This window comes from Myxine glutinosa, chromosome 2 (genome assembly GCF_964187855.1).
Source record: "Myxine glutinosa chromosome 2, kmMyxGlut1.1, whole genome shotgun sequence".
Classification (NCBI taxonomy): Eukaryota; Metazoa; Chordata; class Myxini; order Myxiniformes; family Myxinidae; genus Myxine; species Myxine glutinosa.
In genome coordinates this window covers 235,098,381-235,125,177 of record NC_136262.1, presented here as the reverse complement: position 1 = coordinate 235,125,177, position 26,797 = coordinate 235,098,381, and the positions used below count along the sequence as shown (strand labels likewise).

Genomic DNA, 26,797 nt, shown 5'->3' with positions numbered 1-26,797 from the left:
TACGTCTGTGACCATCTTGAAAGGTAGTATCCTTATTTTTCTGTGACCAGCTTGGTAGATAATCTCGCTGTATTTTTGTCACCATCTTGCTAGATAATATCACTATATGTCTTTGACCATCTTGGTAGACAATCTCGCTATATTTCTGTGACCAGCTTGGTAGATAATCTCGCTATATTTCCATGACCAGCTTGGTAGACAATCTCACTTTATTTCTGTGACCATCTTAGAACTCAAATCTCGCCATTGTGACCTGTGACCTGTGACCTGTGATCTTGCTGTGATCATTAAAAATAATCAGGCCCAAAGGGGGTGTGCCAGGGGAGGGAGGAGAGGGGGTTTGCCCTCCCAAAATAGGTATTTGGTCTTGTCTCTGAAACTACACACACAATTTCAGTGAAACTTAACCACAACCTTCATCACCTGTGATGCATCAACGTTTGTTCATGGCATAAAAATACACGGTTTAAGGGGATGTATGGGTGGGGGCGGGGGGTTTACCCCCCAAAATCGGTATTTGCTCTCTCCTCCGAAACTACACACTTTTGATGAAACATGATCACAAAGGGTATCCCCCCCCCCCCCCCCCTCAGAATTGTTTTTTTTTGTTTTGTTTAAAGTCTCATGATTAAGTTAGTATGATTGTACATGCTGCGGTCTTCTAGCATCCATTGAAATTGGTTTAAAATACAGTGATACTCTTTGAAGTACCTTTACTCGGTGAAGTATACAGCTTTATTCTACCAGGTAAGTGCCCAGGGGTGTTACCCCTATTTTTGATGTTTCCATTTGTGACGGCCTGTTTGACAGATATGACAGTCTATTCTTCAGATGCAAACCAAAATTTACAACGTTTCGGATCAAAAATACTTTTGATGCTTAGATGTCATCACCCTTAGCATATTGTTTAATTCTTGTCTGCGCTGCATGTTTGTGCAAAATTTCTGTCTGATAGAATACTTTTAAACAAATTTTTTGGAGCCTATTGTTACTTTTTACCTTGCCAAACCCTGGTTATGATGCACCTCAGAGTCTCGAGAGGGAACGCGGCTGAAAGATTTGTTATTTAGAGTGTTCTAATAAACCATGGTAAAACCACACCAACGCAATTGCAGAACAAAACAAGTAATTGTATTAAGAACCCTCACATGCACAATAATAACACTCTTAAAGATACAATGAAAATATCACTTGTTTCAATGAGCAATACATATGATGCTGCCATCATTCCCCAATGCTCTCAAAGCAATAAACTCACGGTATGCCAAACGTGAGTGGAATGTAATACTCCCAAAGTCCGTGCACAAATCCCAATGCGGGGTGAAGGTTGAAGTAGTGCAGAAGAACAAGCAGGTATCGGCACGGCGGCGGACGAGGAGTTAGGAGGTGAGAGGTTGATATGGGAATTGAGCCGATATGGAAACCAACGGCAATCAACACTATGAGGTCGATATGGAAATCCCAACCACAAACACGATGCACCAGGCGGACGTTCTCCTTGAGGGAGAATGGCGGATCGGCCTGTAATGGAGGCTCTTGCTTTCCCTCCAACAATAGCTCACACTTGGTGATAAAACCTGAGACGCAGGGTTAATTGCAATAGCAATATGTGACTATGCCGCGGGCAATCCCTTTCCCAGGAAGCCACAACTCATTTGCGACCAATATTTAAAAAGTCCGCTCGTAGCCTCGATGCGACTCACAGCTGTCTCCTCTTCCCCCTGCTGATCTCCTCCTCTCTCCTCTTCTGGTTTTTTCTGCGTTTTTCCTTTTTCCTTCACAAGCATTTCTTTTTACCCTTTACTAAAGTCATCTCCATTATACACAAAAATCTTAACAACAATATTACCTGAAACTAAAAATCCTACAAGTAAATAATCAACAACAACAGGCGGAAGTGACGAATCCGTAACACTATACAAACAAAACCAACTAGAACAACACTCTTCGACGTCACGATGTCGACTGATATGCCTCCGCCCACATTATTACATCATTATAATACTTGTACCTAGTTTGATTTAAATCCCTTCAGCTGTTCTCAAGTTATCACAATTTTACCTGACATTTCTCAGTTGCATTTTTAGATTTAACCTGAATTTCACCTGATCAGATCAAGATCTGACATTTGTCCTTTGATCTCTTGACCCCCAAAATGTAATCACGTCATGTTTACATCATTATAAATACCTGTACCAAGTTCTAATTCAAATCCTTTCAGCTGTTCTCAAGTTTTCGCATTTTTACCTGACATGACCTCTAACCTCTAACCTTTGACCTTTGACCAAGGGACCTTAACTTCTAATCAGTTAATCTTTACATCATTATACATACCTGTACCAAGTTGGAGTTAGATCCCTTCAGCCGTTCTCAAGTTATAGACCTATTAGACTTTGACCTCTTGACCTCTTGACCCCAAAATCTAATCGGTACATATTTACATCATTCTACATAATTGTACCAAATCTGGTCAGAATCCCATCACTGGTTCACAAGTTATCGTGGTAACAGGATTTTTACCCAACGACCTTTGGCCTTTGACCTTGTGACCCCAGATGAGACCCATGTGGAACCCAGTTAAAAAACACACCCAGATTCCAAACCCACCTTACCTATCCAAACCACCTATTTCCCAGCTGGGCCCCAGCTATACGTGCTGGCTGGGTAGTTGTCACCACTGTGTGCAATGCTACAACATTTTTACCTGATATCATTAAACGTCTGAATAGCTTGTTTATAGATGGGCCTAATTTACTCTTCTCAGACATTCTTCTGCACAGGTTTCACAGAATTAATGCTTTAAATTGTTTTTGTACACAGTTGAGACTCGTGTAAGAGCAACACCTAAAACACAATATAATAAAGGGAGCGGGAGACGAGATGGGGAGAGAGGGAGGCACACCAACACTAAAGAATAGGGACAGTGGTAGGTCTGTGGAAGGGAGAGAGCTGGGGGGAGAAGGGGGAACAGAACAAAACAAATGGACACGACTTGGAGTTTCACAAAAGGAAAATGGAATTTGAAAAAGGTGGATTTGGGGTGTATTAACGGGTAGAAAAGATCAAGATTTTGGATGGGAGAAGATAAGAGATGGTGGTGAACAGCTGTTTTGAAGAGAATATGGCAGTGTGTGACAGAGGTGGGAGAAAAGAGGAATGAAGGAGTGAAGGTGAGCAGAGAGTTTATTTTGGCAGTTTCACCAGAAGAGTGCTTCTGGCAGATGTGTGTCCTGAAGGAATATGTGGGGGACAGAGCACAGATAGAGCAGGGGGAGCTAGGCTGGGGAGGAGTCTGTTGAAGACAGAAAGACCACCAACCTGCCTGCAGTGAGACAGTGCAAGGCCCTCAGAATCAGCTTCATCGCTGGAGATACCAATGATTCTGAAAGCCTTGGATTTTACAGCGTGAAGCCGAGCTAGGTGTGAGGCAGGAGCACCAGTCCAGAGGGGAGAGCAGTATTCCATCGAGCTGTGGATGAAAGCTTTGTTGGTGGTGAGTGTAATGATTTCAATTCAAACCGACCGTCCATCCGTGGCGTCGAACCAGCGCTTGACAGACGTAGCTCGCGCTGCTACATGTGTCTATCAGTGCATCGGCGGCTTTCCCCTCGACGAGCACCGGAAGCACCGCGCTGGAGAGGCTACGAGACAGGCCCGGGTCCACGGAGCGTGCGAGCCGCGAAGTGTTAGTTCCCGCAAGGGTAGTACGTCGCGTCTTCATTGAGTGACAAACCTTTGCAAAGTGCCCTTTTTTCCGCAGGTATGGTACAGCGCTTCCTTGGCGGGACAAAGAGCTCGAGCGTGCCGACGATTACCACAGAAATAACACTTTGCATTCTCAGCTGGAGAGACAGCGGCCGAAGTACTGATACCTTCCTCTTCGGGTGTCGGCGGAGCGGCGGTGGCTCCCGTGGCAGCCGCGGCACCCGCAAAGGATCCCTCAGCATTAGGAGGCATCTCCGCGTAAGCCTCATCGGTTGCCCCTGCTGTTATGAAAGGCCGTCCGTATGCCTCGGAGCGAGTCTGAGCGAGCTGTAGGACTCGAGCTTGATCGTATGCATCTTGCAGCGTCATAACTGTTTTCTCCAGTAATCTTAGCCGTATCGCAGGTGACGCGAGGCCAGTCACAAAGGTGTCTCGCATCAAATCGTCAGCTGTCTCAGCGGCCGTTCGAGCCTCAGTCATACAGTCTTTCCCTAGTTTTCTCAATTCCTGAAGATTACTTTCAAGAGGCTCAGAGGGATCCTGTCGCCTAGTAGCGAGCATGTGTCTCTCGTACAAAGCACTACGAGGTTTTATGTAGATTTCCCTCAAGGCTTCTACGGCGGTCTCGTAATTCTCACAATGTGAAATCTAATCGAAAACTGTGTTGGAAACGTGACAGGTGAGCACAAAGTTTTTTCACCCCTGTAATCTCCGGAATCGTGGCAATAGAATTAGTCAGGGCCTGAAGCCAATGTTCCCATTGGCTTGCAGCATCCGTCGCCTGAGGGTCCCCGCAGAACCTCTCGAGTCTCAGTAGCTTGTCCATGGCTCCAAGCGAAGGAGATGATTTCAATAAAAAAATGTAATGATTTCAATTACAAAACTCCTTTGAGATAATGAGTTTTATTGAAATCGATCTTCACATCATGTACAAAACATAATCCCATATTAGCAGGCAATCATATATAAAACCCTATACAAAGCAAGCCATATAAAGATGCGTCATTTAAACCTACCAACTCGGATTCTTCACGAAGGACAGACAGCTCCCTCGCGCTCAGGCCATCCCTCTTATAGCGCATTGCTTATCTCACCGCCAGAGAGGGAACTGCATCGGGTCTTAACCTTTATATTTCATTAAAGGCGGCAAAAAGGGTTGGCGTCAGGAAGGGCATCCGGCCGTAAAACATTGCTTCAAAAAGGGGACCGAAAAACAACAACAACCACGGTTCCCGAAAAAGGCCAACCCCCACTTTGCGGGGAAAAATGGCCTCTAAAGGTGGTTTTTTTTTTTTTTTTTTTTTTACAGTGAGGAGCTCAGAAGTGCCAAGGAAGGACTTTGCATGACTGAAGATGCCCAGTCGGCGACTGGCTTTGGAGGCCAGCTTGGAAATATGGTTTTCCCAGGAAAGATCATAGCAGATAGTGAGACCCAAAAGCTTGAGTGACAGAACTTCTTTGAGAGGATTGTTGAGAAAGTAGATGGGAGGGTTTTCCAGATCGTCTTTTTGGAGAGACAAAGTGAGAGTGTGACATTTGTCAGGATTGAAAGACATGTTCCACTTGTTTGACCAGTTTGTGATTTGGTCCAGGTCTGCAGAGAGTGAAGAGGCTGCTGCCTGCCGATCTGAGGGTTGAGATATGGAGCGGCAGAGAGTGGAGTCATCAGCAAAGAGATAGAGAAGATTTTCGTAGAGTCGGAGAGATCATTGATGAACACCAGAAAAAGCACAGGGCCCAGAACATTGCCTTGAGGAACTCCTGTCTGGATAGGAAGGGGAGATGAGAGAATTCCATTTAGAGCCACGTTGACTGCGACCGGAGAGGAAGTCTGCAAGCCATGCGTGGAGGTTTCCATGGATGCCATACGAGGAGAGTTTGGTGAGCATGGCGGGGTGCCAGACTGTATCGAAGGCGCGAGATATGTGAAGGGTGACGGCTCTGATTTCCTGTTTGGCTTTGAGGACCTCCATCCATTGTTGAGACAGCAGAAGCAGCATGTCCAGAGTAGAATGACATGGTCTCAATCCAAATTGATGAGCAGAGATCAAGCCATTGGAGAAGAGGAAGGATTTAATATCAGAAGTGATGATGGATTCTATGACCTTGCTGATGATTGGGAGCAGGCTGATTGGTCTGTAGTTGCAAGGATCTGTTTTTGCACCTTTTTGTGTAAGGTGGTAATGTTGACTGATTTACAAGCTGATGGCAGATGACCTTGAGCAAAAAAGAGGGCGGAGAGAACAGAGAGAGATTGAGATAGAGCGGCAGAGTATGATTTTAGGACCCGTGGGCTGATGCCGTCTGGTCTAGTTGCAGAATCGGTCAAGGTTTGATAGAAACTTCTCCACCTTGTCAGGAAAGAAGGACACAGAGTCCAGAAACAGCTGGGTTCGACTGGTTAAGGTGGGTACAGAGCGATGGGTTTGGGACACAAGATTTTGAGGCAAGCACAGAGTTGAGGCATTCAGCTTTTTCATGTGCGGAGTTAGCTGTGTAGCCGTTTGAGGGGATGGAGGGGGAACAAACACCAGAAACAGATTTGACCAGATGCCACCAGGATTTGGAGGAGGGAGACAAGTTTGAGAGTTCAGTCTTGAGAGTAGAGAGATAGTGTTTCCTGACTCTCCTGAGCGTAGACACACACTTGTTCCGTGCTTTGTGGAAGGAACTGAGATTGCCTTCCATTGGATTTGCCTGCCATGAGGCAAAGGCAAGGTGTTCTTCCAGTAACTCCCTCCTGGTTAAACTCTCCAAATCCAGATTGATTGCACACCTCAACGTTTGTTCCCATTTTCTCCTGTTTGTGATATTGCTTAGCTTTGGATGTTCACTCATCTCCCTCGTAGACCATGGGCCGAGCCCCAAAATTCCTACTTTCCGTGATCTGCAAGAGAGAAGTACTTAATTTGCCCTTTAATGATCCTAGAGTATATTTATAAGTATGTCTATTAACGTTCCCATCTTCAAAACATACGTGTATTTGACAGAAATCTGAAGAAAGGGCCGCAAAAATTACTCTTGCAGCCGACGATCTCAGGGAAGTGATGACGTAAGCTTAGTTCTTAATTGGCCAATCATAGGGCTTTTAACAGGGGCTCCACCCAAACCAGCCAATCACAGTCATCGTACAGTGGGTGACGTTGTAACGCAATGTAACAAAGAGCGAGTAAATCTACGTGTAGTACGACTCGACATGGAGTGCTGCATGCATTTGGTGGACCAATCTGCAGACAAACTTATTCTTTTTTCGGATGTTAGCTGGAGAACATCACAATTATTGTTGGACATGGTATTGAGAGTCATTCTATTCGAATGCATGGCAGTAGTGTGGAAGTTTTACCAATCCCAAGTCCATTCTCAACACAAGAAGAAGCCGATATGAGACATGTACTTCACTATTCGTATGCTGCAAGTAACAGTGATCACATCATCATCATCATCGGTGCAGACACTGATGTCTTGGTACTTACTATACACAAAGAATTAAGTTAAGCACCCCCCCCCCCGTTTTTTTACAACCTCGCACATTACAAGTTTGTTGTCGTCAAAACAGTGTAATATACCCATGATATTGCTATATTTTCTGGAGAAGTGATATTATGGTCACATAAAAACATAACAATCATGCCGTTTTCAATATTTTATTCTGAATAATTTAAGGTGAAAATTTTTGGGAATTTTAGGCATATTTTCACCTCAATTTAAGTATGGAGCTATAGGTCCATCACAGACAGTGTGGATGACGTTTATGTTTTCTAACGTACAGTCATTGTTCTGAGAAGACCTCTAGCGATCTTTGCGTCAATAACGTGTGTAGGACCCACGTGATCGGATCACTGACTCAACCCTACGTCTCATAGACCCTGTAAGCCGTCGTATGCGTTGCTGTGGCAGGTTGTTCCATTCCCGATGTAATGCACGTTCCAATTCATCCAGATTGGCTATTGGAGGGACCATCTTCGCAATTTGTCGTCCCAACATGTCCCAAACGTGCTCGAGGGGGTTCAGGTCAGGACTGTACGCAGGCCAGGGGATGGTTGTCACAGCACCTTGCTCCAGCAAGGCTCGGACGCGTCTCGCACGGTGAGGCCTGGCGTTGTCATCCATGAAGATGGGTCTGCTGGCGAGGGTGTGGTCATCGAAGTGCGGGATTACGGTGGTATTCAGGATTTCCGGACAACGCCAGGCCTCACCGTGCGAGACGCGTCCGAGCCTTGCTGGAGCAAGGTGCTGTGACAACCATCCCCTGGCCTGCGTACAGTCCTGACCTGAACCCCCTCGAGCACGTTTGGGACATGTTGGGACGACAAATTGCGAAGATGGTCCCTCCAATAGCCAATCTGGATGAATTGGAACGTGCATTACATCGGGAATGGAACAACCTGCCACAGCAACGCATACGACGGCTTACAGGGTCTATGAGACGTAGGGTTGAGTCAGTGATCCGATCACGTGGGTCCTACACACGTTATTGACGCAAAGATCGCTAGAGGTCTTCTCAGAACAATGACTGTATGTTAGAAAACATAAACGTCATCCACACTGTCCGTGATGGACCTATAGCTCCATACTTAAATTGAGGTGAAAATATGCCTAAAATTCCCAAAAAATTTCACCTTAAATTATTCAGAATAAAATATTGAAAACGGCATGATTGTTATGTTTTTATGTGACCATAATATCACTTCTCCAGAAAATATAGCAATATCATGGGTATATTACACTGTTTTGACGACAACAAACTTGTAATGTGCGAGGTTGTAAAAAAACGGGGGGGGGTGCTTAACTTAATTCTTTGTGTATATGTGTGGCATTTTGCTAAAACATATATGCAGAGGTCTACTTCCATACAGGCAGAGGAAGTAATACACGCACAATTTCTGTCCGTCGCATATTTGACCATTTCGGGAAAGAAGTTTGTTCTGCGTTGATAGGATTTCATTGTTTTACTGGATGCGACACCGTGAGTGCTTTGTATGGTAACGGTAAACTAAAATCTGCAAAGATCTTGACATCAAGTAAAGACCACTGCTCCACGTTTGAAAAGCTTGGCATGACGTTTACAGTACCACTACCACCATCCTTCTATAAAGACATTGAAACATACACCTGTGAACTCTATGGGCAGAAGGGCTGTCGCCATGTAACTGAAACAAGATGCAGAATGTTCAAGACTGGGAGCTGTGGAGAGAAAAGCTTGCCTCCAAACAGAGATGATCTGCACAAGCACATATTGTGAGCAAACTACCAAGCTGCCATTTACAAGATGTGCCTTATCAGCAAACCAGAAATACCATCACCAAAGAACAATGGCTGGAGGATTGACGATGGTTTGCTCACCATAGACTGGATGGGTCTTCCTCCAGCACCATCAAGTGTAATGGAACTTGCCCACTGCTCTTGCAAGAAGACACAATGTACTCGAGGGCAGTGCTCGTGTTTGCTCCACAAGCTTCCATGTACTGATTTGTGCTCATGTAAAGACTGTGCAAATCAGGCGTCTGTTTCTCACTTGACCCAGATTGAGGAAGAAATTGACACGAATCAGATGAAGATGCTTAATTACTTCCTTATACTCTGTGGGTTTTTGTAACTTGAGTCTATTAGTCATTATTTAATTTTCATGTTTTGCTACTGAATGCACAAATATGATTGACAGGAATGCATTATGTTATTGTATCAACAAAAATCTCTGTGTTTTTGTTCTTTTTTTTTCTTCATTTAACAACAAAGGTTTTACCACTTTCTATATAATTCTATAAAAGCCTGGTGTTGGCTTAGCGGTTAGGGTGCCGGCTTGGGATCCTAGGATCATGGGTTCGAATCCTGGTCGATTGCTGAATTAACGCTGGGGCGTTGACTCAGCCTGCCATCCTTCGAAGGTCGGCAAATTGAGTACCAGTTCACTGGTAATTCCCTGTGTGTTGCAAGAGGCGACTAACAAGGTTGGTGACGGGAAGGGCATCAGGCTGTAAAACATTGCTTCAAAAAGGGGACCATGGTGCCCAAAAAAGGCCAACCCCTGCTCTGCGGGGGAAAATATGGCCTCCAAAGGTGGTTTTCTTCTTCTATAGAAGGGAGTCATTTACATTTGAAAATGAAAGATTATTAATACAGAATTTTGTATTACAAATGGAATGTTACGGATTCGTCACTTCTGCCTTTGTTGTTCTTATATACTTGTAGGATTTTTAGTTTGTTAATATTGTTGTTAAGATTTCTGTGTGAAATGGAGTTGACTTTAGTAAAAGGTAAAAAGAAATGTTTGTGGAGGAAAAAGAAAAACTCAGCAAAGAAACCGGAAGAGAAGAGAGGAAAAAGATCAGCTGGGGAAATCGGCTTAATCGTTGGTGGACGTGGGGCGTGGATTGCACTCACATTTTGGGGATCGTTCCCCCTCGCCACCATTGGCCTGACCTCACACTTCGTAACTCCTCGTCTGCAGCCGCACCGATATCGGCCTATTGTTCTTGCCGATCTGCATGACTTCGACCTTCACCCATCGTGGGGATTCGTGCACGGACTTTGGGATTGTTACATTCCACTCACGTTTGGTCATGAGTTTATTGATTTGAGAGTATTGGGGAATGATGGTACCATCATATGTATTGTTCATGAGAAGCAAGTGATATTTTCATGGTACTTTCTTTAAGAGTGTTATTATTGTGTATGTGAGAGTTCTTAAAACAATTACTTGTTTTGTTCTACACAATTCCATTGGTGTGGTTTTACCATGGTTTTTAGAACACTCAAAATAACAAATCTTTCTGCCGAGTTCACTCTCGAGAATCTGAGGGGCACCTTTTCTCGAGACTCCTCCACCAGGGGTTTGTGGTTTGGGGAGGTAACACGTAACAAATGTAAGACTGGGAAATTACGCATTTCATTGCAAAGTTAAAGGATTATACCTATGTTTTCTTTAAGCTGAGAACTGTTTATACTGCGGGGTAAAACAAAATGAATGTCGTTTAAGAATGTGAACTTTTGTCCAGTAGGGATGGATTTTTCATATGAAAAATTACAATGAATATGCATGCCAAGTACAATATCTATGCTTTCCCATTTATTATTGAACCAAATTATATGTACACCAGTACTTAATGTACACCAACTTGCCGATAGTCGGAGGAATTGGAGGAGTTGCATGTTTGTGTAATGATTCAGATTATGATATCCTCATACAAACCTGTTTACATCAAGACTTGTTATAAGCAATATCATATGCATGTCAAAGAGAATATGTGATACACATGAGCCGTTTATTAACTGAACATAAATGGTATATTTGAATGGCTTTGGACATTATTTAATGCTGTTTCAGAGAGAGAGAGAGAGAGAGAGAGAGAGAGAGAGAGAGAGAGAGAGAGAGAGAGAGACAGAGACAGACAGACGGTTTAGCAATCCATGATCCGAGCCGTTATCAAAAAGACTAACCCGATTCTGAGCAGTTCTAATCGTGCCACCGATATTCAATGGGGAAGAGACTAAAGCGACCGGATGAGAGGAAGCAAAGAATAAGAAGGGTAAAGGAAGAACAAATATGGTTTATTCACTATCTAAAAGAGGAAACGAAAGAAGGGAATATACAGAAGAGGAAATAAAAGGACATAGGGCAACCTTAGACACTTATATAACACGCCCCTGACAAACAGACAGACTCACACGAAAGGTAGCTGGTAGGGGAGGAAGGTCCAGGCAGATGGTTCCAGGAGAGGGGATGGTCCAGGCTCCGTGTCCGCGGGTGAAGAACGGCTGGCAGCTTGACGCGCGACCGGACCTTACAAACGCGAGGGGCTGGAAGGCGCGTACGTACAGCGTGCCGAACGCGCTCAAAACCAACGGCGGTTCGTGTCAAAACCGATCGTCCCAGACGATCCTCTGCGCAATGTTCTTATATTTGCCGCCTCTGCACTGTTCTCTCGCGTTGGCCGATCTTTTGCCGATCTTCTCTCCTCGCATCTGCTCTCTTGTTCATCCCCCGGTTCATCTGCGTGAAAAGGCTTTGCGCTCCCGCTTTCATTGGAAGCCTCGCGCATCAAGCCGCGTCCGCTTTTCTCTGCCGACCCGTGAACACGCTTTGGCCCGGATTGGTCACAAGGGTTCATCAGTACCTCCCCTCGTGACGCGTTGATGGGGGCCACGCCTAGGTTCCTGGCCGCCCCTCCCTTTTTCTCCCACTGACCGCGTGCGTAATGGCGCCCTGGGGCCAGCAAACAAACCAAAAAGGGCAGCGAACGCTGCAATACGGCTACTGGCACTTTGGAGAGAGAGAGAGAGAGAGAGAGAGAGAGAGAGAGAGAGAGAGACAGACACACACACAGACAGACAAACACTTTTGTATCTTTTTATTATAAAAATAGAAAAAGAAAACCCCCAAATAGGGGTCACATTGTCATTTCAAGCAGAGAAACAAACAAAAAATATTAATACAGTAAAATTATGCACAAAACATTTCACAAAACAATAAACGTTTCTCCAGGATTTTACAAATGACTTCTTTCACGCACCATTTGGTCTCAAACTGTGGCAGCCTTCCTGTTATGGAGAAAAAGGCAAAGTCTAACTTTACACGGCTCGTCACAAGATTTTTAAACAAGAACAAGGCATTTTCCTCATTAGCTCCAAGGTCATCAACTTTTCTTTTTCTTGATTTATACACTGCCATTTTTGCCTGTGCAAGCAGGAAATTACCTAACACATCATTCAAATTCTTGTGTGAGATGTCTAAGCCATAAATGAAAACACAAGTGTTGAAAACCAAACCAATCCTGCCAAAACAATTCTTAAGAAAGATAAATAAAGGAGCCAACCGTTGACATTCAACATAAATATGAAAGAGGTTTTCAGGCCTTTTACAAAAGGGACATTCATCTGCTAGGAGACTTGAGAAGCGGTGCAGCAAGTGGTTAGAGGGGAGGATCCAGTGTGCAAGTCTCCATTGGAGGTCACCATGTCGTGGCGGCACAGGAGGATGATAGAATCCTTTCCAATTAGGAAAATATGGGGGGGAACAAGGTAAGAGGTCTCTCCATCGAACCCTCCGCTGTGTCATTTGCCCTTGCAAAAGGAAACTTACGCAACCCAAATAGAGGTCTTTTTGTTTAGGAAACCCATTGAATCCTATGCTAAAGGGGGTACACGGAGGAGAGTTGGCAAGGGAAAACTTGCAAATAAGTTCAGGAAAGGTAGCAGGAGCAGCACCTTGTTCGTTGTCTGCTTGGACTTGCTCCCAGTTAGGTGCAAGCTGTACATAGGTATGAAGCACACAGCGTAGCATACGTGCCACAACTCTGGAGGATCGCACGCCAACCAGGCTTGCCAATGCATCAGCTCCAATCCAACTGCCATTTGGGCTTAAAAGATCGGCGACCGATTTTATGTTCTTCGCGACAAAGCATTGAACGAGACACCTATCAGCAGGCATATCATGGAAAATTGAATTGTAAAACAAAGGTTCCATCAAGAACATTTGCTTTGTGTACGAATGCGTAGCTCTTGTTGTCGTTAGAGTTCGCCATGCGTTTAGTACACTCTGATAAAACCTGGAGAGGGGAGACATATCAAGATGCGAGAGATCCATCAAGAATATAGCGTGGTCATAGCCTAGTCTCCCCGCCTGCTGCAAAAGGCGACGAGCGACGTCGACCCAAGGTGGAGAGGGGTGCATGTACAGCATGCGTAGAGCAACCGAAAGTCGAAAGGCCGTTAACCGGCTCTTTATGTCAACCAGGCCTTGGCCTCCATCGGTCAGTGGCAAGCTGAGGACCTCGGGTCGCAACCAGTGCTTTCCATCCCAGAAGAAAGACACAAAGCACTTCTGGAGCTGTTGAAGCAACACTGCCGGAGGGTGCAGCACAAAGAACCTGTGCCATAGGGTAGAGGCCACCAAACTGTTGATCACCAAGACCCTTCCACGATAAGACAGTTGTGTTATCAGATTTCTCCATTTTTGCAGTTTTCCTTCAACGAGATCCAACAGACCAGCCCAATTCTTTGCTACTGTGGCGTCGTTACCCAAGAACACTCCAAGGTATTTCACGCCATCAGTGGCCCATGCAAGAGGAGCAGGAAGTTTGGGTGCCGAGTGACATGACGGACCAAGCCAAATGGCGCTCGTTTTCTCCCAATTCACTTTGGCTGAAGAAGCCTTTTCAAACACGGATAGACAATAACGGACAACGTTAATGTCATTGAGGTTCCGCACAAAAACACACATCATCAGCATATGCCAGCACCTTAATGGGCCGTTCAAGATGAGAAAACCCAACCCCGGTTAGTCTAGCACGCAAATAACCCAGTAAGGGTTCGATGGAGAGAGCATAGAGCAAGCCAGAGAGGGGGCATCCTTGTCGAATTCCCCTGTTGACAGGCAAGGGTGTAACAAGTCCATTGTTTATCTTAAGCACACTAGAGATATTGTTATACAGTATCTTAATATAAGAAATGAAGGTCGGACCAAGTCCAAACCGTTCAAGCACTTTGAAGAGGTACCGATGATTGACGCGGTCAAAGGCCTTCTCCTGATCAAGGAGAAGAAGTCCCAAATCTGTGGGGTTTTCTTTGCACAGTTCAATCATGTCTCTTACGAGGGAGATGTTGTCATAGATGGAGCGCTTGGGTACACAATAACATTGGTCTTCTTTCAACAATGAGGAGAGATGAGGAGTAAGTCGCGATGCCAGGGCTTTTGAGAATACTTTATAGTCTGTGCATAGCAAAGAGATTGGGCGCCAGTTTTTAATATAGAGCAAGTCTCCTTTCTTTGGAATGAGGGTGAGAATAGCCCGTCGGCAACTCTGAGGGAGCTCTCCAAGCTGGCAGCTTGCGTTCAAGGTGTTGAGGAGTTCGGGACCCAGTAGATGCCAGAATTTCTTATAAAATTCAGTTGTGAGTCCGTCCAATCCAGGCGCTTTCCCAACAGCAAGGCTGTGCAGAGCGGCGCCAAGTTCGTCCAAGGTAATGGGCCCCTCCAGGTAGGAACGTCCACCCTCACACAACACTGGCAGCCCTACGGAGATAGAGGCGACACTGACGGGATTTATTTGCTCCATCGAGTATATTTTCGAGAAATATTCCTTTGTGAAAAGTTTAATAACTGATTGGTTGAAAGTGATGGATGAGTCTGTCAAACGCAGTTGAGAGAGCTGTTTGTTCGGGAGGCGTTTCTCTAAGGAAAAAAAATACTTAGTTGGTATGTCTGTCTCGTTAAGGTGCTGCACCCTCATCCGAACTAGGGCACCACGTGCATTCCTCTCAGTTATTTCTTTCAAAAAAGACTGTTTTTCGGTTAAGGCTCTTTGCACATTATTATTTTGTCCTGTGACCCTCTGAAGATGTAAAATCTCTGATTGCAATAATTTCCTTGCTTCATAATCAGCCCTTTTTGAGAAGCTCTGGTATTGTTGGCAGAAGCCTTTGATTTGGGTTTTTACTAGATCCCACCACACCAGTGGGTTAACAGAACAGCTTAGCTTCCGTTCCAAGAGATCTGTCCAGAAAGATTCAAAAGCCTGAATAAAGTTGAAGTCTTCTATTAAACTATTGTTGAATTTCCAGTGAGAACTCCCTGGACACGGTTTCGAGAGTTGAACGAATGCTCGAGCTCGGGAGTGATCGGAGAAACCGGAAGGCACAATGTCAGATTTGCAAACTCCATGTAACAGGTGAGAATTTACATAAATGCGATCAAGCCTCGCAAGTGAGATGTGGTTGTTGGAACAACGACACCATGTGTAGGATTGTTCGGAAGGGTGTTGCAAGCGCCAGACATCATGGAGATTATATTTTGCGATGATATTTGCAAAGAGTTTTGCGGTACATGGTTGAGGTTCCAGCCCGTTTCGGTCGCATGAGGCATTAACAGTACAGTTAAAGTCGCCACCAATAATTAGACAAGTCTGCAGATCCAGTGTTTGGAGGAACCTTCTCAGTTCAGCAAAGAAGGAGATCCGCTCACCATTTTTGCTTGGAGCATACACATTAAGGATTGTAAACTTGACCTGATTGAGATAGAAGGTCACAGAGGCAAGATGGCCATCAATGATATTCGCAAATTGAAGCGAGGATGGTTGGAAATGTTTCCCTAAGACAAACATGATTCCTGCCTTAGACGAGGAGCTGTTACTAAAAAAACACTCCTTATCCATAATGAGTCGCCACTGGGCCTGAACAGATCTGACGGCGTGGGTCTCCTGCAACAAAGCTATGTCGAGACCGTTTGCGTTTATCAGCTGCTTGATCTGTATCTGGCGGAGTGAACTTCCACCACCATTGACATTTACTGTTCCAATCTTGAAACTCACCATGAATTAACTTAGAGTCTTTTTCGTCTTGGCGATCAATTTTCTTAAACGGTGACAATGTGTCTGACGAAAGTTGAATGAGTCAGGTCTGCGTATAATAGCCTGAGCACACTCAAGGAAGGACTGTAAATCGGGAAAGTATTCTGTTAGGTTTATACTGCGTTTCCTGTACGTATTTTGCAAGAAAAGTCGTATTTGTTCAGGGGAAGTAGGACCTAGACTGGTAGGCTTCTCCATTGCTTCCACCTGGCTGTTTGCTTCCTCCAGGTCAGATTCGTCAGTCAGTTTTAATTTCCGAATCACACAAGCTTGTATAATCCTGCATGTCACTACTGTCATCAATATTGGCACACGGACCTGCACTAGTTGTAACATCTGTGTGCTCTCCCACCATGGGAACATTGCTTTGAGGAATAACAGCAATAATCTGTGGATTTGGTGAAACAGAAACAGCATCAGCAGATGCAGCGATGTTGCTTCCCCCGACTGCAACAACCTCCGATGGTGTGGCGGTATCTAGCAGAATAGGAGTCTCTTGCAAAATATTGATTCCTGCGATTCCAGCTTCACCCGGTGATGAAGTGAGAGCAGTAACTGGGACAGTTTCGCTATTTTCTGCTGATGGGAATTCAGCATCATCATGCTCAGGATTAACATTTTCCAAAGTGACAGCAGGTTCATCACCAGTGGCCTCGGCAGGTTCATCACCAGTGGTCTCGGCAGGTTCATCACCAATGGTCTCAGCAGGTTCATCACCAGTGGTCTCGGCAGGTTCATCACCAATGGTCTCAGCAGGTTCATCATCCATGGTCTCGGCAGGTTCATCACCAGTGGTCTCAGCAGGTTCATCACCAGTGGTCTCAGCAAAATCATCAGAGGACTTTCCAATAGCCGAGTCCGTAACAGGTGAGACAATTCCATTTGATTTGTTAACAGGTAAACCAGTCCCTGCATGTGGAACGTCTATGTCCTCACATGAAAGGGGGCCGAACTTGTTAGCTGTAGGTACAGGGTTTGTCCCAGGTAAGCCTTGTAGAGTGGCATCGGTCACGACTGGGGGGGTGTTACCGACAGGTTGCTTATTGTTAAATGCTACCTTTTTCTGAGTTAAATGACCGTCGGGAAAGGTCTTTCTCTTCCTTGACGGAACAATGGTGAAACCATCCCCGACGTTCGTTGTGCTGTTTGGATCATCGGGATGGGAAGGCTGAGCGTCATTGCCGGACATGGAAGATGTTCCCTTCACAGCCGAAGCAAAAGATGAAGAAGAAGAATCCTTGTTGTTTACGTGGTTTGTCCCATCGTTCGACGAAGCCGTTTTTGGGCAAGAGCGTTTCAGGTGTCCGAATTTTACCACATTCAAAACATTTCAAGGTGTCAGTGGTTACGTATAATTGGTAATCATGATTATCAATTTTGAATTTCAAAACAATGTTCAGCGTTCTTTCGACGTTAGAAGGAGGAAGTACAAGATAAGCTTGTCTCCTGAAAGACATCACATGTTTAGCCCGGTCGTCCTGGCAACGTAAAGGTAACATCGTGACATGCGAAACCACAGTACCATAACGAGATAGTTCGGAGACCAGTCTCTCGTTCTTCAGGAATGGAGGACAGTTCGAGATGATGACCTTAACGGCTGGAGTGTCGAGAGGGGACACGAGTACGAAATGTCCGTCATCTGTCGATAATCCTGTACATACAATCTCGTGAACCAATTCAGCCTCGGATACGAAAATAACGACACGTTTGTTCATTCGCGAGGCTGCACGAACTTTATCAATACCGATTATGTTGCCCACAGCAATAACGAGGTCTTCGACGCTGACCTCGTTCGGCGGGACACAAACGACGCCATGTCTACGAGTTAACGCTTCATATGCCGCGTAACGCGAAAACGAAGTCATAATTTACAAGGGACGAGGGGGGGGGGGGGGACAAGGGGTGGGGGTGGGACAAGGGACGAGGGTGGGGGTGGGACGAGGGTGGGGGTGGGACAAGGGATGAGGGTGGGACGGGGGACGGGGGACGAGGGACGGGGGGGGGGGGGGGACGAGGACGGGAGAGTGAATATCGCTCTCGAACAGTGATTAATTAATTACGAGCCGAGACAGATTTTCAAGGGCGAAAACAAACACAGCTGGTGGAGAAAAAAGCGATCAGCCGGAGGACGGGATGGGCCGCCGATTAATGCAAAAGTTATCCACAAACAGCTGCGGGCTCTCTTTCTCTCTCTCAGAAAAGGAAAAGGAAACAAAGGACACGGAGTGAATATAAATACAAACGAGATAAGAAAAGGGAATCGAGGAGGGAAAAGGGAGGCAGAGGCAGAGGGGGATGGGGGAGGCCGAAGCCCCGAAGTGTTGGGTCTGATCAAAGGGGAGGGGTTGGGGCACAAATGCAGAGTAAGGATGTGAAGATAAACAAACAGGGGGAAGGAGAAGGTGAAATACGACGTGGAAAGGGACAACAGAGTAGAACAGCAGAGCAGCTCGTACCTCACCACACATGCACAGCCACCATCTTGCCGCGCCCAAACACACCGACAGCCAGCAGGGGGCGAGAGAGGGAGAGAGAGAGAGAGAGAGAGGGAGAGAGAGAGAGAGAGGGAGATATATATATATATATATATATATATATATATATATATATATATATATATATATATATATATATATATATATATATATATATATATATATATATGATTGGGGATAATTGAAGGGGCCTATCTTATTTGATTAATACAACGCAGAGTCAAACTATTGGAAACAGATCCTTAACTGAAACATAGACTAATGAAATAACTAAAGAAGAATCTATGGTGTCCTACCTGTTGCAATATGACCTAACTAGGGTGCAACATTTACAAAGGGGGATATTTATAAGAATTATTATTTTACAAAGTGAAGGTTCTAAAAACCGTAACAATATCTAACCTCAATGACACACGCAAGAGGACAGCCATATCCCCACTTTTACATGGAGCCACTCTTGAGTGACTGACATCAGCTCCTGATACAATCTGGGCATTGCCATGTTTGCTGTTGTTCCTCTGTGTCTGGTGGCAGATGTCCCATTGCAGTCATCTGAATTTGATTAGGCTTTGTCAGAAAGTGTGCTCTCCATTTATTGATCTTAATCTGTGATCATTTGCATTGAAATTGCATTCGAGTATGAGAATAACATGGGCCTTAGTAACAGCACAAGAGCCTGCCTCCTTTTTCTCTTTACAAGATTGATGATGAAAGTGACTGAGAGTATGGACTAATGTCGGGAAGTGAATAAAATGGCCAACGACTGCACCGCTCTTTTTCTTGTACTGGACTAAATGAAGGAAGAGAGAAAAAAAAAAACATTCAACGATGAAGAAGATAATATAATAAAATGGAAAAGTCGGAAAGTTAATACTAAAAATAGAAAACCGTTTGCGAGAGGTGAGATACATCTGTTCTCTACAGAAGGGGTAGGAAGGGTCATGTTATTACTTCCGTGGAGTATATAGATTACTGTAGATCTTCACTCAGTTCCGTAAGTAAAATTTCCCTTAATGTTAGAATTTCTCATAATTTCTTTCAGTTTAATGTTGAACAACATTTAAAGTTTGCGAGGGTTGTTGCAGTAAGCTCGTCGATCGTGAGCGATGACGTCACCACTGGAGGAAAAAGGATAGAGGAAGAAGGGGGAGTGCCTGCGGGAGCGGTCGGATGCGGTCTTGCTTGTTGGAAGTGCGTGGAAGGTGCTCTGCTGAATCAGCCAGCCACTCTCGAGGGTTGCCTTTGGAGACAGGACTGGTGTGGACGTGGAAGGAAGCCGATGCGAGTTGCAGGGTGAGGCCGCGCCAGGCCAAATGAGGCCGTTGTTCCTGCACTTACTGAGACGTCATGTGGACGACGGGGTGAAAGTATTGACTTTCAGAGATTGACCTCAGGGTTCTCATTTCCCACTCATTATAATGGCTGTAATAAATCCCTTTAGCCAATACCTGGCACAAGGACTACTTAATCGTTGTTCACCCGAGCTGTCCCACAACACTAATAGGACAGCGAGGCAACTCTTGTACATAATAAGCAAGGGAATGAATGGATGAACAAATGAACAGGAAAGGAAAGAGAAGCGAAGAGAAGAGAAGAGAAGAGGAAAAAAATTAACACTGCGACCTGCAACTAAGAGGACTGGATATGGAAGGGTTAATGGGTATAATAAAGATTGTCGGTGAGGATGTGAGAGATTGCTGCACTCTTCTTTAAGCCCCGGTGGTGAAGAGTGGGATAGCACAGTCTCTTGAAGGCAGTTCCACATGTGAGGCAGCGAAGAACAAAAATTGAGGGGTGCAGTCAGCATGGATTTTGGAAGTTTAAATACAATGTGACCGTTGTGGTTACTGGAAGAGCACATCCAACCTGGAGTTGTTGGGGAAGGTTGGGGGATTGAGGTAGCAGAGGAAGCACATCCAGAGGAAATGTTTAAAAAATAAAAAGAGGCTCCCAACCTGTCAGACCTTGTGCTTCAGCCTCATTTTGGGAGATTGCAATAATAATGAAAGCTTTAACATTCCACATAATCCAGGAGAGACAGTTGTGTTTCTTGGGTACCAACTTCTAGGGGAGAACATTATTCAATTCAACCATGGACTGAGTAGTCCTGATTTTTTTTTTTTTTTTTTTTTTTTTTGAAGGAAAGACTTTTAACAATGGAGGACGCCCAGTCTGCGGTTGGATTTGGAAGCCCACTTTGCTATATGGTCGTCCCAGGAGAGGTGATGGCTGATTGTGAGGTTTCAAAGTTTTAAAGACACTGAGCCTCTTTCAGTGGTTGGCAGTGGAAATAATTAGGTGGGTTAATTTGACGATGCTTCTGGAGTGGCATGAGACTGAGGAGGGCATATTCTATTTATCAGACCAGTATGTAATCATTCCCAGATCAGCAGAATGATGGGTACTGTATGGAAAAAAGGGGAAGAAACGTTTTTACAGGGTATCAAAGTGGTTGTTTATGTATATGAGGAACAAGACTGGATCCAATGTACCGACGTGGGTCACTCAACCTTGTACAGGATAATGTTTGTCTCATTATTTGACCCAACTATTGCAAAGTATAATATTGGATATTTAGCATCTATTTGAATTAGACAAATACGATTGCTTTGTGCCCTAATGGAATGAAGGATTAATTGGTGTGTTTTTATCCAGAGCCCTCTGCTGGCACTTGACCTCTTCCCCATTTCCTCTTCTCCCTCCATTCTGTCTTTTCAAATCTTTTTTGAGACTGGTGATCTGTCTTTTCATCCAGACTGTCCTATTTCATCCAGACGAATATATTTGGAGAACTAAATGCTTCATTTGTTTTTAACCAACATGTCAGGTTTAGCAATAGTTTGTCATGTGGGTTAGTAGCAGGTTATGGTAACTGGTCCTAGGTGGTAGTTAATTTTTTTGCCTAGTTTTAAAATCTAATCGATGTGTATGGTATTTGTCCTGCAGGTGCCTTGATCTCATTCTTGACATGGAAAATGCAAAGATGGATTCGCGTGGAACCAATGTGACCCGGGAGTACAAAATAGTCCTCCTTGGCCCTGGTGGTGTTGGCAAAAGTGGTATGTAATTTTTTTGTTGAAGTAAAAGATTTGTGGTTTACACTGTGTTGGCTCTTAAAAGAACTATTTATATTCCTCGCCTTTAAAAACAACTCCAAAGCAAAAGAAAATAAAGGAAAGTTGGCCTCAACGTTTCGGGCAGCATGCTCCACCCATCGACAGGAGGAAGTAACTGGAACGAATAGGAGCGGAGTTTATAAGAACTGCACATTCCCCCCCCCCCCCTCAAACCCCCGCCCACTCCCACCCAACCCCAATTGGCTGGTTATTGTGGGGTGTTGATTGGTTGTTCATTGTGTGTTGCTGATTGGCCAGTGTGTTTTTGCTCTTTATGGTCCATTGTCCTCTGTGTTGATAATCTATGTTGGTAGTTTGCTCCTTGTTAATGAGGGAGAGCCAGATATCGCTAATGGGTAGCCCGTTTCTTGGGGGACCGTGTGATGTAAATGTATCTCCATAGCTTCTCTGATTCTCCTTGTGTGCCAGTTGCTGATGGATGTGAAGTTTGCTTTCTGTCCGTAGTATGTGATTATTATTAGTCTGTGCATGATTGACTGTTGCTGATTTTTCCTGTTTGCCTCGCCTCTTGTGTGCTTGATGTTCTTTCAGTCTCATGGTGAAAGTCTTACCAGTTTCACCAATCATTTGATATTATCATTATTATCAATTATATTATCAATTATTATTCACCAATCATATTTGTCATTGCAAGTTACAAAACCCCTTGGGGGAGTGGGGTTATTATTTCGTAATATGATTAATATCATGCTATTAGAATAAGTGTTGTTACCCTCGCCAGAGGAGAGGGTATTGCATTTGAGTCCATTTGTTGGTTTGTTTGTTTGTCCGCACACGCACAGTAATAAATGTCATTTCTCCCGGCAGGGAGTAATGCATTCGATTGTGTGTTCGTGTGTGTTTGTGTGTGTGTGTTCGTGAACAAGATATCTGGAAAAGTTCTGAACGGATTTGGATGAAAGTTGGTGGGATGATTGCCTTTGGGATAAGGAAGAATTGATTAGTTTTTGGTGAAGCTCAGGATATTATTCCGGATCCAGGAATTTTTTGAAGGATTGTTTACCATTGGAAGATAGGGCTCAGCAGCGGCCACCCACGGTGGGAGTATGCGCTCTACCGAGTGGCGTTCTAGTTTTTCTCTGCAACCGTTGGGCCGATTGACAGGATATTTTCAACATATGTGCACCTCCTCCTGTATAAATTTTTAAATGATAATTAATTATGACGTCATAAGTCATGTGGTACGGGTGCCATCTTGGAAAAACCGAAAAAAACCTTGAACCTCTATCCGAAAGCGCTGCATATACAAAATTGAGACATGGCTCATTGTAAAGAAGTCTCCATGGGGAATAACATATGTTCATGATGACATCATAGGTCCTCCATTATGACATAATTCATCTAGAACGCCACTCAGTAGAGTGCATACTCCCGCCGTGGGTCAAGTTGGAATAGTACGATTTCACAAAAGTTTGAGGGAGTAGTTCAGTGACGACACAAGACAAGACAACACAAGACAGACACTGCACAGATATATATTTAGAATATATAGAAGATAATGTTAAAAAAAACAAGACAATTTCACTTACATTTTCGGATTCAGCATTCAATTCTATATAAGTGAGTGTATTTTGAGGCATGTGTGACTTCAAATAAAATTGTAAGCCAGGAAAAACATTCGTTTCATTCCTTAGGGATACAACATGTAAAACTGGCCCAAACGTCAAAACAAAACTCGCTCATTTTAAGTCGTACAAGCTAATGCGACCACTCATTCTTCTGGGAAGAATCCCGTGCACATGCTTGTCATACTTATAACTCACCTAAGTCTTTATAAGTTCATCAAATACTGACACCGCGATTGACATTCGCTGAGGTAAATGTTGATATCTCTTTGAGGTAAAAACAAAAAAACAAAAACAAAAAAACAGTTTTAAAGCATTATATGTATCAAACGATACATTTCATGAAACGGGGAAACCTAATACACACTTTGGTGGTTTTAAAATGACAGAATCTATGTCTTTATTAGAAAAAAAAAAGAACCTTGAAGACGACGCTGCTAACAAAATACACTGCTCTAACGCATAACCACGAGTTTAAACTACATTTACAACAAATATGAACTATTTTCATATCACAATGTTAAATATAGAATATATAGAAGATAATGTTTAAAAAAAAATGAGCCCTGTCTTCCAATGGTAAACAATCCTTCAAAAAATTCCTGGATCCGGAATAATATCCTGAGCTTCACCAAAAACTAATCAATTCTTCGTTATCCCAAGGGCAATCATCCCACCAACTTTCATCCAAATCTGTTCAGAACTTTTCCAGATATCTTGTTCACAGACACAGACACAGACACAGACACGATCGAATGCATGACTCCCTAGCGGGAGTAACAAGTACAAAACTTCATCCAATCAAGATGAAATTTCTTGAGCGTCATCTATGGATAAATTGGTGGAGAAAAAAAAAATGTTGACGTCATCGGTTACGTGGTTCGGCCACCATATTTGTTTTAACACAAAAGCTTTAAAACAACTAAAAACACGTCCCGGCGAGGGTCTGCAAACTCTGATTGGTCTTGTTGCTTTTGTAATGAGAAGCGGCTTTGGAAAAACTTCATGAAAAACGCTTCGGAAGAATTCCACAGAAGTGGCAGGAAGGGTCGTGTTATTAAACATTGTGGGGTATATAGACTACAGTTAATGCAAAGTGTAAACCCAGGGCTAAAACTGATTGTTCATCATCGATCAGATATCGTTGACTGCAATTGATGACAGTTTTCCCAAGGTAAGGAGGCCTGTGTATCATCTGAGATCTAGCTGTAGGTTGAGGTTGAAGTTTCCTGAATTTATTCATCTGTGTATTGCAAGCAGTATTGAACGCTTTCTTTACTGAAGCTGAGTATGGATCTTTTATTTTGCTACAGTCTTGGTGCTGAAGCTTGCGATGAAGAACTGCTTGTAATGATGAAATGTCCTGCTGGAGTGTATGTGTAGTTGATGTCATGTGTAGCTAATGCGTTACTTAAAAAGATATTACTTTTTTGTTGTTGTTTTGTTTTACTGTACTAAAGAGTGTGAAATTTGTGGAAAAAGCAGTGTGAATTTTTTTGCTCCTTTTTGCAAATAAATAATTCTCACCTCTTATTCAGCCTATTTTTTTATATATATATATATATTTTTTGTGTGTATACAAGATCGAGGCTCGTGAAAGAACGAACATTAATCACACAGAAAGACAAACAGACACATAAAACAAATAACATCGGGAGCGGTAGACAAGATGTGGAGAGAGGGGGAAGGACACAAACACAACATTTGAGAGCAGGGACCGAGAGACATGGAGACATCGAGAGAACTGTGGGAGGGAGAGGGCTTTGGGGGCGAGGCATGGTAAGGGGGGGTGGGGGGGGGGGTGGGAGAGGTATAAAACATATGGACACTGCCAGGACTTCCAGGAAAGAAGTTGGAATTTCAAACAAGGTGGATCTGGGGTGAATTAGTGGGGGTAGAAAAGATCAAGGTTTTGGATGGGGGAAGATAAGAGATGGTGGTGAACAGCTGTTTTAAAGACCTGGAGGGAGGAGTGTGATTGAAGTGAGTGTGGGAGTTTGTTCCAGAGGCAGGAGAAAAGAGGAATGAAAGAGTGAAGGTGAGCAGAGAGCCGAGATTTCGGCAGTTTAACCATCAGCACTCATTGCTGAAATAAGCACTCATATCTATGTGTACCCTGATCAAAACTAGCATTAGTTATGCCTTTGTTTTGGAGAAAAGGCACATTGTTATGGATGATCAGCAGTTTAGTCTAAGGTTTTGAATATAGACTCGTGTCTTCCGTTTGCTACGCCCTGCAAAACTTCTACGATATTTGCAAATAAGTTTCTCCTTGTGCTGTACCCGAACCGATGTCCTGAACTCGGAGAGTTGCACTTTCAAGCCGGGTTTGGCTATCAACTATTTTCCTGTCACACGAAATGACGTATTTGTATTTTACAAGTGTGTGTGGTAGAATAAAATGTCTGTTAGTATGGTTTATCTTATGAATTGCAAGTGCTATAGAATGGAAAATTTCTTTCTCTTTGTGAGTTTCAAGGCAAAATGTTGCTGCAATCGGGCACTAACTGTGCATTGCAAATACTGTACCACAATTGTAAAATCAACTGTTGTCCACAATCCCCATACGTCACTCGTTTCGAATAGCAGACTCGCGCTATAAATCCTTTTGGAGGATCTTCAGGTTTTGAAGTGCTCAACGCTCATTGTTAAATTAACTTCTTGGCCCTCTAAACCTCAGCTCGGGTTCCATGTTGGATTAGGACCCTAGTAAGGGGAGATGCCCAGCATGCTGTCTGATCAGCTGCCTGGCATTCCATTTTAACCTGAGATAGGTGAAGAAAGGCCCTTGATCTGGTTTTGAGGTTCTCGGCCATTTGGCCGAAGTGTTCTAGCTCTTCCATGAGCCTTGACTCTGTATACAAAAAAGGATTATGAAGTCCTACTGCAAACTTGCTGAACCCTCACCCACAAATCACATTGAACAAACATTATTTACGGGAAGAACAGCAGGTCACGACTTTCCTGCTGCTGCATTTTAATTTAATATTCCGACAAATCAAAATGGAGAAGTTTATACTGAACATGTATTGACCGTATGGGTAATCTTGTACAGGCTGGGCTTAGCTACAAGATGACCAAAGGGTCTAATTGGTTCATTTGAACCATTGGGCATGTCCATCTGCTTAGTGGAAAAACCTTATGGTGGCCTTTGCACATCTACACCGTAATCCCCATCAATTTTATGTTTTGGGGATGGAGAGTACAGTCGTTTAAATGTGGAAGAGAGTAATCTTTAAGAGGAGATGCTGATGAATATGGGTTGACACAAGTTTTTGAGGGTCAAGCTTTTGTTCTAATTTATTGACAAATGGCTTCACAAAGCCCTGCCCTGCTAGTCAAATCCAGTGGAAGGAAACCGAAGAATGCCAATTTCCAATTATCTGATACACCACTGAGATCCCCCACCCTTTTAATTGCACGTAACTATATATATGCTTTCAGTTCATCATATGTTTCAGAGTAGCATGTTGCTGTTTATTTTAATAGTGAGTTTCATTCTAAACATAATAGCTTATGTATCATATTTCCTCAATTTGAATAATTTCTAT

At 43.8% G+C, this 26,797-nt stretch overlaps 1 protein-coding gene across 1 annotated transcript in view; it reads left to right on the top strand.

The window, feature by feature from the left end:
* The window catches only part of LOC137422140 (GTP-binding protein Rit1-like), a 72,248-nt gene that overhangs the window by 3,126 nt on the left and 42,325 nt on the right, over positions 1 to 26,797 (top strand). Inside the window, exon 2 of the mRNA XM_078772345.1 lies at positions 21,491 to 21,603. Within this exon, the coding sequence (XP_078628471.1) occupies positions 21,513 to 21,603 (91 nt within the window). The 5' untranslated portion in view covers positions 21,491 to 21,512. The remainder of the gene's footprint in view (positions 1 to 21,490; positions 21,604 to 26,797) is intronic.